Source organism: Taudactylus pleione, unplaced genomic scaffold (assembly GCF_031769625.1).
Source record: "Taudactylus pleione unplaced genomic scaffold, aTauple2 ptg001443l, whole genome shotgun sequence".
Taxonomy (NCBI): Eukaryota; Metazoa; Chordata; class Amphibia; order Anura; family Myobatrachidae; genus Taudactylus; species Taudactylus pleione.
In genome coordinates, this window is record NW_028285842.1 from 61,170 (window position 1) to 80,863 (window position 19,694).

Genomic DNA, 19,694 nt, shown 5'->3' on the forward strand with positions numbered 1-19,694 from the left:
ATGACTGGAGAGGTGACTGCTGGGAATGGGACATTATACAGTAACACCGGGGGATGTGTCTGGGTGATGACTGGAGAGGTGACTGCTGGGAATGGGACATTATACAGTAACACCGGGGGATGTGTCTGGGTGATGACTGGGGAGGTGACTGCTGGGAATAGGACATTATACAGTAATACCAGGGGATATGTCTGTGTGTTGACTGTAGAGGTGACTGCTGGGAATGGGACATTATACAGTAACACCAGGGGATGTGTCTGGGTGATGACTGGAGAGGTGACTGCTGGGAATAGGACATTATACAGTAACACCGGGGGATGTGTCTGGGTGATGACTGTATCATTGTGTGTGTCAGGTTCCTATAAGGTGTCAGGATGTCACTGTCTATGTCTCCATGCAGGAGGGGGAGTATATAGAGGAACACAGGGGTCTGTACAAGGACGTGATGATGGAGAATCACTGGCCCCTCACATCACTGGGTAAGAGGAGACTGTCAATTATTGTACAGGGGCGAGTAGGTAAGGGGGCTCCCTATATACACAGATCACCTGATAATCACATATATACAATGTACTCCTACAGATGGACCCAGTAACAGAAATACCCCAGAGAGATGTCCCTGTCCTCTGTATACACAGGACTGTATGGAGGAGAATCACAGGATCCCACAGGAGGATCAGGTAATATAGGTTCTTTAGAATATACAGAAAAAAGAGTGTCTTATTCCAGGCGCACAAAAATAATTAAAACATAAGTTTTAATTCATCTTACAATAAACATATTACACAGAAATGAACAGTGAAATATTAAAAGGAAACAGAATGTTTCAAGACTATAAACAAACATATGTAGTGTGGATTAGACAATAGAAAAAGTGTCAATGAAAAACTTTATGTCCCGCTGTGTGATTAATATGAAATTAATAGAATAATTCGTAATAAATTATGGGAGAGACTGCAACTGAGGTTCTATATACTTATCAATAGTTGCAACATTATTATCATGTGTCAGACTCCCAAATAGACAAATGTTACAAAGTGAATGCCTAAATGTAACTATCTGTGTTCACTGTATTCACAGTATTTTGCAAAAATGATAGTACTGTCTATGATTGATATAGTCTTATCAGAACCCAATCCACTATGTGGATTGTCACACTATGTTGTAGATAATAATAAATAATTGGACACGGAAAGTACGTTGTTAAATAAATCTATTCTAATACAATAAATTCTATTTGGAAAGGAATTGCTCCTCTCGCAAAATATTAGTTAAATAGGTTCTGAATGCTGTTTTATTATAAAGATCCTGTTGGTCTTAAACACCTAATGGTATATGTGTTATTGATCTCGGAGCTTCTTACATAAGACTGCTATCTGATCATCTAAACATATCGGACATACACAGCCACTATATGCAAGGTACAATATGATTATACACTCACAAATATGGGTGATCTACAGGTTAATATTATCTATTTTAGATTTACATATTTTATGGTAGCACATTTTTAATATACATAATTTATATATACCATTTCTTTTTTATGTTACATAATTTATATTAATGCTGGAGATAGTAGAATATACCGGATATACACCTCCAATATGTATAATATATAATATGAATTCACATTCACGTATTTGGGTGATTTTATTGGTTAATATTACCTATTTTACATGTACACATGTTATGGTAGCACATTCATGAGTTCAGTATCCTAGGTCTATATATGACACATTTTTATTTTTTCATGGGGCTATTACACACGATTTCATTTATTCACCCTTCAACCTTTTAGGCACCTATTGATCACCATAAACCCACCTTAGCACTATACACTATGTTGGCACTTTTAATATATACACCCATTTAATTTCACTTATCACTTTGTTTAATTTTTGATGCACATTAAATCATTATATTTTTATTATATATTTTTGTAATTAAATTCTTATGATAACTTTATTTAAGGCACTTAATATGGAACAATATTATTATATTCACTGTTTTCAATCAGGGATCTAGTAATGAATTAAATATTAAGGGTTTTGTACATCTACTTATTATGGGTATGGGTCACTTTAATCATTTAACATTTTTTAATTATATAAGATTATATTTATGAAGCACATTTTTACTTTTGCATGTACGGGATTTGTTTGTTCAGTTTGTTAATGTATTTTATATAAGTAATATGATATATATTATTTATTTCTTTATACATAATTTAAGAATATATATATAAGTATTCATTTGGTATATTCATAAAGGGGAGCAAGAACATATATTTTAAGATTATTATTTATTAATCATTATCTGCCATATTAATTAATAGTTTAGTATCCAGACAGTATCCATATATGACACATTTTGCGGAGAATACCTTTTGGTGCATTTTAAATTTCCTGCACCTATAGTATTCTTACGAATGGTAATTTGAATTGACAAGCAGCAGTACAATGAACTTGACTGAGATCAACATGTGACTGAAATGATGAATTCGGAAATGGATTATTAACGTATATCAGGATACCAAACAGGGCAATCTGGTTAGCCTTGATAAAGCTAATCTCAGCGAAACGCGCGTTTGCAGCAGGTCCCACTGTGTGACCTAATGTTTTTCCATGTAATAGGCATCACATATTTAGTTAATGGTCTATCTGTAAAACTATCATGAAAATGTATGTATGAACACGGAAAGGTGTTGTGAATATCTGACGTGCAGCTATGCAGTGTACTCACGATGCCGAATATTGAGACAGGGACAGCGTCTCATTAAGATTCACTTCCATGTTAATAATCCTGAGTAAATTCACTGCAGCACATAATTAATATATGAATTTTAGAATTAAATTGGGCAGTGTCAGGATATACTTAGAGGACTGTTCTGTGAGACAACGCCAGTAGCATACTTATACCGACGCTATTTACTCCATGGTGCATGTCAAGCACACGGCTTGCTGTCTGCTGAATACGTTTTGAGAGCATTAAAGATATGAAGACGGCATGGTGTTACTAGTACCTAATATATACAGCCGCTCAGTATCTCAACAGCACAGACCCATATGACAGGGACAGCGCGTGACTGCGATTTATTCAAGTGAAGTCTACCCTAAGGATTCTACTACATATGATAAAAAACATATGAAACCTACAGCTGTATATCTGATATACTTAATATGCAGCATTAGGGTGTCTTTATAAGAGTTGATGAATGAGACAATGTCAGCGGTATACTAACATTGATTAATATCCTTACACCTTTGATTAACCCAGTTAAGACCATACTACATGGAGTACGGTTGCTGTTAGTATGTATTGTATATGTACAATCACAGAGTGGTATACTAGTCACACCGGACACTTAGCGGCTCTGCGGTTGGACAGTGTTGTATGAATCGGGCAGGGACACAATTATATTAACATCAATTCCTGTCCTATTACTGTCCATGTAATTTAGATGATCAGATAGCAGTCTTATGTAAGAAACTCTGAGATCAATAACACATATACCATTAGGTGTTTAAGACCAACAGGATCTTTATAATAAAACAGCATTCAGAACCCATTTAACTAATATTTTGCGAGAGGAGCAATTCCTTTCCAATTCGAATTTATTGTATTAGAATAGATTTATTTAACAACTTACTTTCCATATCCAATTATTTATTATTATCTACAACATATTGTGACAATCCACATCATAGCTCTTGTAGTGGATTGGGTTCTGATAAGACTATATCAATCATAGACAGTACTATAATTTTTTACAAAATACTGTGAATACAGTCAACACAGATAGTTACATTTAGGGATTCACTTTGTAACATTTATCTATTGGGAGTCTGACACATGATAATAATGTTGCAACTATTGAGAAGTATATGGAACCTCAGTTGCAGTCTCTCCCATAATCTATTACGAATTATTCTATTAATTTCATATTAATCACACAGCGGGACAGAGTTTTTTTATTGACACTTTTTCTATTGTCTAGTCCACACTATATATGTTTGTTTATAGTCTTGAAACATTCTGTTTCCTTTTAATATTTCGCTGTTCATTTCTGTGTAATATATGTTTATTGTAAGATGAATTAAAAGTTATGTTTTAATAAATTTTTGTGCGTCTGGAATAAGACATTTTCTTTTTTCTGTATATTCTGATGGGCCTCTCATTGTCATCAGGCTGTACCCCCTACATTAATAAAATATAATTATTTAGATTTCTTGATAATTTGAAGTATATGGGGTTTATCTAAAATCTGTGCATTACAATCATTAACTAGTGCAGGAATCTTCCCTTTTTCTTTTTGTGAATATAGGCTCTTTCCAAGGATCAGTATATCAAAGTGACCTGCATTGATTACTGTATCTGCATCTTATTCATTGTCTAACATGCTGATAGTATACTATTATACTATTTATTCTCAAATAATGTACTCCAGGGCCTGAATCTGGTATGGTATGTAAACCTTATGGGTACATATCCGATGGTGAGGCACCAGCAGAACAGGTCCTGCAGTGCCAGTTGATCGACAGGCAGAGGCATTTAAGGGGCGGTGCGGGAACAGCTGGCGTTCATGGAAACGTGGGCGTGTCCCGTTTTCTGTGAGTGACAAGGCCAGGGGCTACGTCCACAGATGCAGTTTCCTGGCATCGCAAGCCAGCCAGCCTGAGTAAGCTGAGGCTTACTCAGCTGACTGGTGGCCTTGCGCCATCTACCATCGTGACCGACGGTCGTGATGGTTATTCCAGCCTGCGACTTGCATGTAGCTTTGCAATTCTTTCCAGTACTGAATCATCCCCTATGTTCATTTAGGATAAAAACCTAACTGATATGAAGACAGACGATTTAGAAGACAAGATGTATGTGACTGATATAAAGTCAGAAGATACAGAAGGAGAAAATAAGACGTATGTGACTGATATGAAGGCAGAAGATATAAAGGGAGAAGAGACGTATGTGACTGATCTGAAGGCAGAAGATATAGAGGGAGAAGAAGAGACGTATGTGTCTGATATGAAGGAAGAGGATATAGAGGGAGAAGAAGAGACGTATGTGACTGATAAGAAGGAAGAGGATACAGAGGGAGAAGAAGAGAGGTATGTGACTGATATGAAGGCAGAAGATATAGAGGGAGAAGAAGAGACGTATGTGACTGATATGAAGGAAGAGGATATAGAGGGAGAAGAAGAGACGTATGTGACTGATAAGAAGGAAGAGGATACAGAGGGAGAAGAAGAGAGGTATGTGACTGATATGAAGGCAGAAGATATAGAGGGAGAAGAAGAGACGTATGTGACTGATAATAAGGCAGAAGATATAGATGGAGAAGACACGTATGTGACTGATAATAAGGCAGAAGATATAGAGGGAGAAGAGACGTATGTGACTGATATGAAGGCAGAAGATATAGAGGGAGAAGAAGAGACGTATGTGACTGATATGAAGGCAGAAGATATAGAGGGAGAAGAAGAGACGTATGTGACTGATGTGAAGGCAGAAGATATAGAGGGAGAAGAGACTTATGTGACTGATATGAGGGCAGAAGATATAGAGGGAGAAGAGACGTATATGAGGAGTGATCAGCAGTGTAAGGAGGAAATCCCTACAGATATCAGCACAGGTGAGTAATAAACACTTAATAAAGAGTTGCATATTCTTCTTGCTTAGTAACTACAATAATATCATTCTCCACCCTCCATTGTCAGTGAGCAGTTTGTAGATTAGATGGAATATAGTCCAAGTCCTCAATGGATGTAATAGTTATCTATATATAGTATAAATATGTGAATCCTCACCAGTTCTCAGAGGTTAATTAGTAGATTGCATGATTCATACTGACGCGTTTCTCCAGTACCGGTGCAGTTTCATCTGAAGAATAGTTTGTGAGGGTAAAAAAGTACATTTAAATGTCCCCATAAACCAATGAATTAGTGTAATTTATTTTATAGATACAAAATGTCTTCATACACCTACAGTAGCCTCAATATGTCCTACGGTGCTAGATGCATGGTGTGCCAGACCACCCGAGACAGCTACTTCCATTCCCAGTACGTACCACTACACCATCACATTAAATGGTATCTTCCACAAATTATATACTATATGTAGACCGATATCTCTGCAATCCGTTATAATTCGCAGTGAAGATGGCAGCACTTTGCGATTCAAGAGACTTTGAATGAGGCTTGATAGTAGGTGTCAGAGAGATGGGTCACTACATCTCCAAACTCAACCCGAAATTCGGATTTTCATATGCAACAATTTCAAGGCTGTAACGCAAGCACAACCTCAGGGATGATCTCCAGGGTGCCCCACCTCTGTGGCCTACAAAGAAACTCTGGATGAATTTGGACAGCACCATCTGGCATGCCTTGTGACAACCGACCTGCATGTGGCATTGCCGCACACAGCAGCAAAATGCAATGCTGGGGCCACAAGTAACATCAGCGTTCAAACAGTGCAATGTTCCTTTTCTTCTATGGGGTACAGGAGATGACTTCCCATTCGCATCCCATTGCTGCCGCCACAGCATTGCCTGGGTTCGTGAACACCACAAGATAAATAATTAGGATCTCAATAAGAGACAGCTGGAAGACACACACTGGTGTGGAATAGACTACAGTCCAGAAGAGAATCCCCAGTGGTAGTTAGTGGACCCAGCAGAGTATCCTCAGGAGGAACTATAAGACCCAGCAGAGTATGCCCAGCAGGTGCTAGAAGTCCCAGCAGAGTATGCCCAGCAGGTGCTAGAAGTCCCAGCAGAGTATGCCCAGTAGGTGCTAGAAGTCCCAGCAGAGTATGCCCAGCAGGTGCTAGAAGTCCCAGCAGAGTATGCCCAGCAGGTGCTAGAAGTCCCAGCAGAGTATGCCCAGCAGGTGCTAGAAGTCCCAGCAGAGTATGCCCAGCAGGTGCTAGAAGTCCCAGCAGAGTATGCCCAGCAGGTGCTAGAAGTCCCAGCAGAGTATGCCCAGCAGGTGCTAGAAGGCCCAGCAGAGTATGCCCAGGAGGTGCTAGATGATCCAGCAGAGTATCCCTCGGGAGGCGCTAGAAGTCCCAGCAGAGTATGCCCTGGAGGTGCTAGAAGTCCCAGCAGAGTATCCCTCAGGAGGCGCTAGAAGTCCCAGCAGAGTATCCCCCGGGAAGCGCTAGAGTATCCACACTAGCTAGGGACCGCAGTACTAGACTTGCAGCCCAGCTGTCAAGCACAAGTGCTGACAAGGGATCTAACTCTGTGCTGTAGGAGAGAGGGATAATAAGTAGGGTGCTCAATCAAGGAAAAGAAACACACCCCCTAAGGTTATTTTTTACAGGGTCCGCCAAGATGGAGACCTCTAGGGGCCAAAAAGGAGGAAGTGCCATCATGACGGCAGCGCCCAGCAAAACTTTGCAGGAGCAGATGCTGGCTAGCGTATGCTGGAAGGAAAACAAGGAGAGACCCAGGGAATGTGGGCCAGGCCCTCCACACCCCAAGGCAGGTGGCAGCCCCCATCGGTAAAGGATCCTGAACACCCTAAAAAGGCTTTTTAGGGAACTTTATATTAAATCTTTTTAGTAAACGAGGTGTTTTAGTTTATACAACGTTCATCAGGGTCAGCAAATATACACAAATCGTACTTAGCTTATATATGGGAAGTACACACCTGTGCTCTGCACGCTCCCAAAGTGTGCGCTGCCAGCTGGGATGTTACCGGATAGTGACACACATCATCATGCTACCCAAAATCCCTGCTAGTATCCTAGCAACCATAGTGAACATAGACAACCATCACTAAACTGCTTAAACAGTAGAAATACTAAATAACACATACATTGCAGTAAAACACATCAATGTATTCTAGTGTGTAGGGAAAATTGCCCTACCTCTTTATTGCTGCAGTTCTGTCAAACAGTCCTTGTTGGCGTGCCAGGTCCCACTTGATTCGGCTTGTTTTTTGCCCGAAAATTTGTCTGTTCGCGAGAAAACGCATGTGACAAACCTCATCACGAGACTGCACTGGTTAATTTGATTTACAACACTTGTACATCTGTGTACAACTGAGTCTGCGATATAAGGATCCATTATGCACAGAGGAGGGATTACAGCTTTATTGTAATCATTAAAGTCTTTATTAGAAAATTATATTTACTGGGATCATTCATATATTTATTTTATTCCCAGCAGATGGATGTAACAGCAGGAATATCTCAAAGGAAAATCAAATTTTTTCATCAGATTATGAAATAGAAGATAATGACATTAAACAAGATTCTCCAGGAGAAAACCCCGTTACCCCAATTACACATCCAGTACCTCACAGTGCAAATGTATCTCCAGATCCTGCTTATAATGAGGAATGTTCTCCTGGTACATCTATTACAGCTCTTAGAGTAGATAAAGTATTTCCCTCTTCTATATATGCCAAATGTCTTACACAGAACACAAAGCCATCTAAGGCAGGCAAGAGGCCATTTCCATGTTCTGAGTGTAGGAAATGTTTTACATACAAATCACAGCTTGCTATCCACCTGAGAAGTCACACAGGTGAGAAACCATTTCCATGTTCTGAGTGTGGGAAATGTTTTACCCACAAATCACAATTTGTTTTACATCTGAAAAATCACACAGGTGAGAGACCATTTCCATGCTCTGAGTGTAGAAAATGTTTTACACGTAAATCACAGCTTGTTGCACATCAGCGAAGTCACACAGGTGAGAGGCCATTTCTATGTTCTGAGTGTGGGAAATGTTTCACATACAAATCACATCTTGTAACACATCAGAGACGTCACACAGGTGAGAAACCATTTTCCTGCTCTGAGTGTGGGAAATTTTTTACACGGAAATCAGTTCTTGATTTACATCAGAGACGTCACACAGGTGAGAAACCATTTCCTTGTTCTCAGTGTGGAAAATGTTTTAGAGACAAATCACAGCTTGGTAGACATCAGAAATGTCACACAAGTGAAAAGCCATTTCCATGTTCTGATTGTGGGAAATGTTTTACACAGAAATCAGCTCTTGTTACACATAAGAGACGTCACACAGGTGCAAAACCATTTCCATGTTCTGAGTGTGGGAAATGTTTTACACAGATTTCAGGTCTTCTTACACATGAGAGAAGTCACACAGGTGCGAAGCCATTTCCATGTACTGAGTGTGGGAAATGTTTTGCACAGAAATCACATCTTGTTAGACATCAGAGAACTCACACAGGTGAGAAACCATTTTCCTGCTCTGAGTGTGGGAAATGTTTTACACTGAAAATAGCGCTTGTTGCACATCAGACACTTCACACTGGTGAGGAACTTTATCCATGTTCTGAGTGTGGGAAATGTTTACAAGACAAATCACAGCTTCTTAGACATCTGAGAAGTCACACAGGTGAGAAACCATTTCCATGTTCTGAGTGTGGGAAATGTTTTACACGGCAATCATATCTTGTGATACATCAGAGAATTCACACAGGAGAGAAGCCATTTTCCTGCTTGGAGTGTGGGAAATGTTTTACACAGAAATCTTTTCTTGTCACACATGAAAGAAGTCACACAGGGGAGAAGCCATTTTCCTGCTCGGAGTGTGGGAAATGTTTTACACAGAAATCAAATCTTGTTAAACATCAAAGACATCACACACATTAGCTATACTGTCCCGAGTGTAAGAAATGACAAAATTTAGATCTCGTTAAGCCATTCCATATTTACACTGGCAAAACTGTGCGTGTTTACAAGTGGAAATTATTGCTACGAACAAAACCATCTCATATCCCCTGACCCGTGTGCTTTATTGTCACCTGATACAGTATTTATGTATTGTTGAATGGTCATAGCTTGTCTTACTGTCCTCATTCAGTTATTGTGTTCCGCTTTAATTTTTTTTTTTTGTAAGGAAAGTGACTCTACAGCGTGTATCCCAGATTTTGGAATCTGATCACCTGAATGGTATAAAAGGGTGTATTAAGACATGAGGAACAGTGGCCATGCTCAGTCCTGTCCTGTCATCTAATAATAGACCATAATGTCTGAGACCTGACAAGTTCCTGCCACCCACCTCCTCCCCTCTATTATATGCTGCAGGGAGGCCAGGTGCCCAGAGCAATGGAAGTGTATATATATCCTAATATTGGAATTATTTGTTAGAGAAAGAAATAACAGCTGTCACACACCAGCAGGACACAACAACACAGTGAGGACTGTCCTATATGTAGTGTCCCCAGTATGTGTATATTTCTGTGTTTGTATATATACTATTCTCTCTCAACTCCTTCCCGAGCTTAGAGAATGAGGCTATAAAGCTCTATCTATAAAATGTAATATTGTGCAGTATATATGTTACATTGTAATTGTAGTTTTATTTCTCTGGTTTTCCATGTACAAAATGTCAGACAAGCATCTGCTTTCCAGTGTTGGGGTTCGAGGGAATGAATGTTTGTCATGTGCTAATTAACTAAGCGAATTATCATAAAAAACTGCTATTTCTTTTATTTAATATATCTGTGTTTGAGTTTTAGTGAATAGACCAATATACCTAACACATAAATTGTGTACGCAACAGGCTTTATACAACCAATTTTTTTTTTACTGTTTATTTTGTGTTATACCTCATGTACTTTAAAAATAAACCCGAACTTAAAGGGCCACTAACATCATGTGTGGACTAATGTCATGGAATAATTGGACTACAAATCTCTCACAGTCCAGCAATGACTTTCTGATAAAGTCTCAGTTGGAGGTGAAATACGTCAGTTACTGTTTAACAGATCATGTTACAACCTGCTTGCACTGTGTCCCTGATGGATCCATGAATATTGTGGTATATCGATCTCTTGAGATACATCTGAGTGCTGTGTGTGACTACCAGCTTCATTCTAAAACGATAACAGCGTATACACTAGAAGTGGGCACCGTATTCACCAGGACTTTGCAGAATAAGGAGACACCTGCGAATACACTTGTGCAGCTAAATCTCTGCAAGTGTAAAGCTGGGTACACACTTAACATATAGCTGCAGATCAAGTGATCTGTAGATGATGGTTGTTCATACACACACTGAACAACTGTTTTCCATCTGTCTGGGTCCCACTGGCCGGGGGTTGCGCCACGACCCCCTCCCCATGGCATCTGCTGCAAGTGTAAGGGTGGTCGGTAGATCGCCCGAGCACACAGCATGATGCATAGATATATATCTGCAGATATCTGCCATCAGCTGTGCAGCATAGCTGATGTGATATGTCTGTAAACGATGCCGTTCAGACATCGCTGAAACACACTGGCCGACGGGCATACTATATTGAGCAGTGGTCGTGTTATTTTTTTTTTTAGTTTAGGGGTCTCCGTTTGGGCTAAGCTCTTGAACCACTAGACTAATTGTGATCGGGCTTTCACTATTCTATACAGCGTTGGTTTAGGTGTATGAACCATTCATCTGTGACAAAAGGGAGCCGAGCAGTGACGGTTTTACTGATGAAGCAAGTCACAGGAAATACTGTTGTGCTGTGTGAGTGTCTGCTGCAGGGGCGAGGGCTGCGCTCTGATCGGCTCTCTGAGACAGTGAGAGCCATTTAGAGATAGCAATGTTTCCTGTTGCTTAGCAGCAGTCTAGAGAGGGGAGGGTGAGCAGGGACACGTCTGAGGCAGACAGAGTGAGAGCCACCAGCGAACCCATTAAGATGCCCAGATGCAGACTCAGTAGCCACAAATTAGCCAGGGGAGGCATAGCTATCAGGATTTAAAAAGACCACCAACCATCAGAACACCATCAAATGATTTCCATTTGATAGTGGCAAACATTGGACCACTACCATCAAATGATAAAAACACTAGCATCGGCACAAAGACATTGGTTAGTAAACATCGGATTTCAATGTCCATCCCTACACAGAACCTGAGGGTGGACTCCAGCCACCAATACTCCACTGAAGTGCTCCCTCTCCATCATGATGTTCCCACTCAGCCACACGCCCTCGGTGAACAGGAGTCACCTCCCATTGTAGTCAGCACTGTTCTCGGCCAGGGGCACCACGATGAGGAAGCTCAGCAGGAAGATCAGGAAATAAAGGGTACATTGTGCAAAGAGGACATTGCTCATCACCATGTTCATCAGCCAAGGAGGGGCACACATGGAGGCTGTGGAAATATGCACAGGTGCCCCAGCCCTGTGGACATGCTGATAATCTTTTTGGTAGCTGTAATACAAATCTCACATCCATAATCCTGCCAATCCCAGCACATCCCAGTGTCCAGGCACCAGCCAGCTGCAGTGCAAGGAGGGGGAGGGTGACACTGGTGAGATGCAGGGGGCTGTGGTAAGGTCCAGTTGCAGGAGAAGCAGGGCCCTGTGGTGAAATATAGGATGTTGTGGTGAAATGCAGAAGTGAGAAGCAGGAGGCTGTTGTGAGATGCTGGGGGCAGGAGTGAGAAGCAGGAGGCTGCTGTGAGATGCAGGGGCCAGTAGTAAGAAGCAGGAGGCTGTGGTGAGATGGAGGGGGCAGGAGTGAGAAGCAGGAGACTGGTGAGATGCAGGGGCCAGGAGTGAGAAGCAGGAGGCTGAGGTGAGATACAGGTGGCAGAAGGGAGAAGCAGGAGGCTGTTGTGAGATGCAGGGGGCAGGAGTGAGATACAGGTGGCAGAAGGGAGAAGCAGGAGGCTGTTGTGAGATGCAGGGGGCAGGAGTGAGATACAGGTGGCAGGTGTGAGAAGCAGGAGGCTGTTGTGAGATGCAGGGGGCAGGAGTGAGAAGCAGAAGGCTGTTGTGAGATGCAGGGGGCAGGAGTGAGAGCTAGAGGCTGTGGTGAGATGCAGGGGGCAGAAGTGAGAAGCAGGAGGCTGTGGTGAGATGCAGGGGGCAGAAGTGAGAAGCAGGAGGCTGTGGTGAGATGCAGGGGGCAGAAGTGAGAAGCAGGAGGCTGTGGTGAGATGCAGGGGGCAGGAGTGAGAAGCAGGAGGCTGTGGTGAGATGCAGGGGGCAGGAGTGAGAAGCAGGAGGCTGTTGCGAGATGCAGGGGGTAGGATAGAGAAGCAGGAGACTGTAGTGAGATGCAGATGGCAGAAGTGAGAAGCAGGAGGCTGTAGTGAGAGCTAGAGGCTGTGGTGGGATGCAGGGGGCAGAAGTGAGAAGCAGGAGACTGTTGTGAGATGCAGGGGACACGAGTGAGAAGCAGGAGGCTGTTGTGAGATGCAGGGGGCAGAAGTGAGAAGCAGGAGACTGTAGTGAGATGCAGATGGCAGAAGTGAGAAGCAGGAGGCTGTAGTGAGATGCAGGGGGCAGGAGTGAGAGCTAGAGGCTGTGGTGGGATGCAGGGGCAGAAGTGAGAAGTAGGAGGCTGTTGTGAGATGCAGGGGACACGAGTGAGAAGCAGGAGGCTGTGGTGAGATGCAGGAGTGAGAAGCAGGAGGCTGTTGTGAGATGCAGGGGGCAGAAGTGAGAAGCAGGAGGCTGTGGTGAGATGCAGGGGGCAGAAGTGAGAAGCAGGAGGCTGTGGTGAGATGCAGGGGGCAGAAGTGAGAAGCAGGAGGCTGTTAGATGCAGGGGGCAGGAGTGAGAAGCAGAAGGCTGTTGCGAGATGCAGGGGGCAGGAGTGAGAGCTAGAGGCTGTGGTGAGATGCAGGGGGCAGAAGTGAGAAGCAGGAGGCTGTGGTGAGATGCAGGGGGCAGGAGTGTGAAGCAGGAGGCTGTGGTGAGATGCAGGGGGCAGAAGTGAGAAGCAGGAGGCTGTGGTGAGATGCAGGGGGCAGGAGTGAGAAGCAGGAGGCTGTTGTGAGATGCAGGGGGCAGAAGTGAGAAGCCTGAGGCTGTGGTGAGATGCAGGGGGCAGAAATGAGAAGCAGGAGGCTGTGGTGAGATGCAGGGGGCAGAAGTGAGAAGCAGGAGACTGTAGTGAGATGCAGATGGCAGAAGTGAGAAGCAGGAGGCTGTAGTGAGATGCAGGGGGCAGGAGTGAGAGCTAGAGGCTGTGGTGGGATGCAGGGGCAGAAGTGAGAAGCAGGAGGCTGTTGTGAGATGCAGGGGACACGAGTGAGAAGCAGGAGGCTGTTGTGAGATGCAGGAGTGAGAAGCAGGAGGCTGTTGTGAGATGCAGGGGGCAGAAGTGAGAAGCAGGAGGCTGTGGTGAGATGCAGGGGGCAGAAGTGAGAAGCAGGAGGCTGTGGTGAGATGCAGGGGGCAGAAGTGAGAAGCAGGAGGCTGTGGTGAGATGCAGGGGGCAGGAGTGAGAAGCAGGAGGCTGTGGTGAGATGCAGTGGGCAGGAGTGAGAAGCAGGAGGCTGTTGTGAGATGCAGGGGCAGGAGTGAGAAGGAGGCTGTAGTGAGAAGCAGGAGGCTGTAGTGAGATGCAGGGGGCAGGAGTAAGAAGCAGGAGGCTGTTGTGAGATGCAGGAGGCTGTGGTGAGCAGGAGGCTGTGGTGAGATGCAGGAGGCTGTGGTGAGATGCAGGAGTGAGAAGCAGGAGGCTGTTGTGAGATGCAGGGGGCAGAAGTGAGAAGCAGGAGGCTGTGGTGAGATACAGGGGGCAGAAGTGAGAAGCAGGAGGCTGTTGTGAGATGCAGGGGGCAGGAGTGAGAAGCAGGAGGCTGTGGTGAGATGCAGGAGTGAGAAGCAGGAGGCTGTGGTGAGATGCAGGAGTGAGAAGCAGGAGGCTGTTGTGAGATGCAGGGGGCAGTAGTGAGAAGCAGGAGGCTGTGGTGAGATGCAGGGGGCAGAAGTGAGAAGCAGGAGGCTGTTGTGAGATGCAGGGGGCTGGAGTGAGAAGCAGGAGGCTGTTGTGAGATGCAGGAGGCTGTTGTGAGATGCAGGGGGCAGGAGTGAGAAGGAGGCTGTAGTGAGATGCAGGGGGCAGGAGTAAGAAGCAGGAGGCTGTTGTGAGATGCAGGAGGCTGTGGTGAGAAGCAGGAGGCTGTGGTGAGATGCAGGAGGCTGTGGTGAGATGTAGGGGGCAGGAGTGAGAAGCATGAGGCTGTTGTGAGATGCAGGGGGCAGGAGTGAGAAGCAGGAGGCTGTGGTGAGATGCAGGGGGCAGAAGTGAGAAGCAGGAGGCTGTGGTGAGATGCAGGGGGCAGAAGTGAAAAGCAGGAGGCTGGTGAGATGCAGGGGGCAGAAGTGAAAAGCAGGAGGCTGTGGTGAGATGCAGGGGGCAGAAGTGAGAAGCAGGAGGCTGTAGTGAGATGCAGATGGCAGGTGAGAAGCAGGAGGCTGTAGTGAGATGCAGGGGACAGGAGTGAGAAGCAGGAGGCTGTTGTGAGATGCAGGAGGCTGTGGTGAGATGCTGGGGGCAGAAGTGAGAAGCAGGAGGCTGTGGTGAGATGCAGGGGGCAGAAGTGAGAAGCAGGAGGCTGTTGTGAGATGCAGGGGGCAGGAGTGAGAAGGAGGCTGTAGTGAGATGCAGGGGGCAGGAGTATGAAGCAGGAGGCTGTGGTGAGATGCAGGAAGCTGTGGTGAGATGCAGGGGGCAGGAGTGAGAAGCAGGAGGCTGTTGTGAGATGCAGGGGCAGGAGTGAGAAGCAGGAGGCTGTGGTGAGATGCAGGGGGCAGAAGTGAGAAGCAGGAGGCTGTGGTGAGATGCAGGGGGCAGGAGTGAGAAGCAGGAGGCTGTTGTGAGATGCATGGGGCAGGAGTGAGAAGCAGGAGGCTATTGTGAGATGCAGGGAGCAGGAGTGAGAAGCGGGAGGCTGTGGTGAGATGCAGGGGGCAGGAGTGAGAAGCAGGAGGCTGTGGTGGGTTGCAGGGGGCAGGAGTGAGAAGCAGGAGGCTGTGGTGGGATGCAGGGGGCAGGAGCCAGAAGCAGGAGGCTGTGGTGAGATGCAGGGGGCAAGAGTGAGAAGCAGGAGGCAGTTGTGTGATACAGGTGGCAGGAGCGATATGCAGGAGGTTGTTATATGATGCCGGGGGCCGTGGCAAGATGAAATTGCTCCAGTGCAATGTGTGCCACCACTAGTTGTGTAAAATTTGCTTGAAGTGGACCCGTACCATAAATTAAAAAAATTCGAGTTTATCTGATATCTTGAAAAACTTCACAAGTTGTCCCAGCAAGCGGAGTCTGTCTTTTAATTATGACTCCATAATACATAAAGAACATACAGATGTACTGTACCGTTAAAGACATAATAATGATCATACAATGTATATGAATAATAAAGTTTATCTTGAGACAGCCAACTACTATCTATACCTTATGGATTGCTAACTGTAAAGAGCAGGACCCTATTCTATTTCCTGCTTTTAATTTCCGGACCTAACACCGAACCTTTGGGCTTGCCCGTCCTTTTGTGGCTATATTGACTGCATACACTGAAATGTTTACTTGTATTCTATGCTCTACAATGTTTTGTACTGTTAGTCTTTTGCACTATTTTTGTAATTATGTGTGCAGTGTTTTATGTTAATATACATTGTAGGTTACCTTAGGGGTCAGCAGAGGGTTGTGCTGGGGTCAACATAGAGTTATACTGGGTGCTGGAATGCAGTATCTACTCTGTATCTCCTCCAGCTATGCTGGGCCTTCCCTCTGTATACCTGGCTGGGGACACGGATTGTTACTGGTACAGACATTGAGCCATATTGCAGGAGGCATCTGAAGGGAAAAGACGCCTTCAGCCAGCATCTCAGATCTAATTCCTGCATCTAAAGAAGCAGGATCGGAACATCGCAGTCCTTTTGTCTTTGGAGATGTACGCCAGCCATGATACCAAGCTGGGGGAACTCCACACACTGGCTGTGCAGCTGTGACTTACTGTATCCAAGTATCAAATGTATCACACACAATACACACAGACAGGTCATACATGTATCACACAGCACACAGATCATATATGTATATACACAATGTAGTCAGCCAGCCATCGGCATCCCGGCACCAGAATCCTGACCGCCGGCATCCCGAAGGTAAGTATCGGGCGTTAGGGGGAGGGTTTGGGTGTGGGGAGGTTAGGTTTAGGAACTAGGGGGGAGAATAGGTTTAGGCATCAGGGAGGGAGTGTTAGGTTTAGGATTCGGGGAGGGCAAGGTTACGTTTAGGCACCGGGGAGGGAGGGGTAAGGGTTAGTCTTACCTGATTTCTTTATGGGTGCCGGTATTCTGACCAGCGGCTTCCCGACCACCGGGATCTCATACCAAACCCGTAAATACACAGAACAAAGTCATACATGTATAATGCACAGCACATAGGTCATACCTGTGTCACAAAGGTCATACATGTGTAATACATAGTACAAAGTAATAAATGCATAAAACACAGCACACAGGTCATACATGTGTAATAAATAGTACAAAGTAATAAATGTATAAAACACAGCACACATGTCCTACATGTGTAATACATAGTACAAAGTAATAAATGTATAAAACACAGCAAACAGGTCCTATATGTGTAATACATAGCACAAAGTAATGTATAAAACACAGCACACAGGTCATACATGTGTAATACATAGTACGAAGTAATAAATGTATAAAACCGCAAACAGGTCATACATGTGTAATACATAGTACAAAGTAATGTATAAAACACAGCACACAGGTAATACATGTATCACACACAGGTAAAAAGTCATACATGTGATGGAGTAGGCAGCATACTGCCAGAGCTCCTGCATTTATCCTATGAAGTCTCTGGTTCTCCTGGTGGTCTTCAGCTACAACTCTTCCACTGTGTGCAGTTCCTGCGGCCCGAGGGTGCTTTGAGTCACTCCTGGTGCCAAGCCCTGTTATTTATTTACCAGCTGCTGTATGCCCGCGGACAGGTCTGGTTGAGGTCTGCTCTGGGCTCAGCTCCGCATTGACTCTTGGTCCCCGTCTCCTAAGGGGTGTATATGCCTATATCTCCAGTGTTGGAATCTACTCCTGGTGCTGCTGTGTGAGCTGCGTTCCTCTCCAAAAACCACACTGGGGGAATGACGCCATTGTGTCAAGAGCCACCATCTTGTCCCGGTGATTGCTGGTGCTGCTCTCCTGTGGAACCTGCCACCTAACTGTCCTTTGTGCCTTCTAACTTGGGGGTTCTCTACCTGGATGCTTTGGTCTGTTGCTGACCTACCTTACCTGTCTCTCCCTGGGCAAGCTCTGCTGCAGGTGGCGACAGCCATTTTTAAAATGCAAATTGTGTTCCAGCAGGGAAGGTGCTCTCCATTCAGTATCATGATAGGTTACCCATAGTGCAGCTTTTATTTACTGGTTGTCCTGAGCAGGATCCTCGGTGTGACAAGTTTTTCTTCTGCCTCAGCTAGCACATTTCATGGGAGGTTCTCCTTGTCTCTGTTATGGGTAAATCGGGAAAAGTGGCATCCAAACTAGAAAGACTTGGTCGTTCTTCTCAGCCCCCTCCACCAGCGGAACCACCTGCCAACACCCAAGTCTCTCAGTCGCAGTCCTCGGCTGGGGTCACCCCAGGGGACTCTCCTCCTTCTACACAACAGACCTTGCAGGCTATCACACCCTCTGAGCAGCGGGTTACTGATAAGACCAGTCAGTTGCATATCAATATCTCCCTGCTTCATCATGATATTCAGAAGATACGAGAAAGGGTTGGTGAGGCTGAGCATAGAATATCTGATTTAGGGGTCACTACTGCATTTTTGCAGGATAACATTTCTGATCTTTCCTCTCAAATAGCTGCTGTGGCGTCCAAGATTTTTGATATGGAGGTTAGACTTAGACATAGCAAACTTCACTTAGTGGGTTTTCTTGAGCCTGCAGAAGATCCTGCCTGAGAAATTTCTGGAGAACTGGCTTTTTACTAAAGAAGCTTTCACACCTCAGTTTGTGGTGGAACATGCTCATCGCCTTCCCTCCAAGTCTCTGCCGATTGGAGCCCCTTCTAGATCTTTTATTGCTCGTCTCCTCCAATTCAAGGATTGTGATACAGTATTGTGCCCGGCTTGCCATCAAGGTCCTCTCAAGTACAAGAATCATGCTGTTTCAGTCTTTCCAGATTTTGCTCTGGAGGTTCAGAAAACATGGTCACAATTCATGCAGGTCAAAAAGAAGCTCCGGGACAATACAGTATTCTATGCTCTTTCCTGCTTGTCTCCGGGTGGTGCTTGGGGGGTAGGGGAGTGAGACCTTAAGTAGTGTAAATGGGGGGGTTGGGATCCAAGTATACCTAGGTTGTGTTGGTTTATATAGGGTGGGTGGTTACAGGGAGATGTGACTTATGCTGGCCATACACGGTGCGATATAGTAGCCGATCCGATGGATTGGCACGATATAGCTGCTATATCATACCGTGTATGCCCATGATATCATCTTGGGCGCGCTCCCATGGGGTCGTATATTGCATCCCCAGATCTTACGGAAGATTCACTCGATCAGGGGATGCGATGTACGACCCCATATTGCACTATGCAGATGAAGGAGGTGCCGGCATATCGGGTGGTCGTCCACCACTGCGCACCGTGTGTGGGGACAACCCGATATGAGGGGCATCGGATCGGCCGTCATCATACATGGTGTATATCGCACCGTGTATGGGTCACTTTATTGTATATTCTAGTATTTTTGTTTTGATGTGTGGTCATTCCTTCTGTCCCTTCTTAGGTTTCAGGCTCTGGGTACCCGAATGGCGCCTTTGGGTACATGATATATTCTTTTATTGGATGTGGGGTTTGTGTATATCCTGATTGCATATTTTTGCCTTTTAACATATTGTCATGTCAGATGATATGGTCTATACTGCACTTATTTTTTTACCATGTCTGCCGCTATATTTTTTCTTTTT

The 19,694-nt window shown here is 44.6% G+C and overlaps 1 protein-coding gene across 2 annotated transcripts in view; it reads left to right on the plus strand.

The window, feature by feature from the left end:
- LOC148442583 (uncharacterized) overlaps positions 1–10,621 on the plus strand; it is a 71,772-nt gene extending 61,151 nt beyond the window's left edge. The window contains exons 2-5 of one of the 2 annotated variants that reach the window (XM_088463760.1): positions 401–479; positions 583–680; positions 4,825–5,632; positions 8,171–10,621. In XM_088463760.1, the coding sequence (XP_088319886.1) occupies positions 446–479; positions 583–680; positions 4,825–5,632; positions 8,171–9,630 (2,400 nt within the window). In that variant the 5' untranslated portion in view covers positions 401–445 and the 3' untranslated portion in view covers positions 9,631–10,621. The remainder of the gene's footprint in view (positions 1–400; positions 480–582; positions 681–4,824; positions 5,633–8,170) is intronic. The other variant, XM_088463761.1, reaches the window with a different exon arrangement.
- Positions 10,622–19,694: the final 9,073 nt, after the last annotated feature.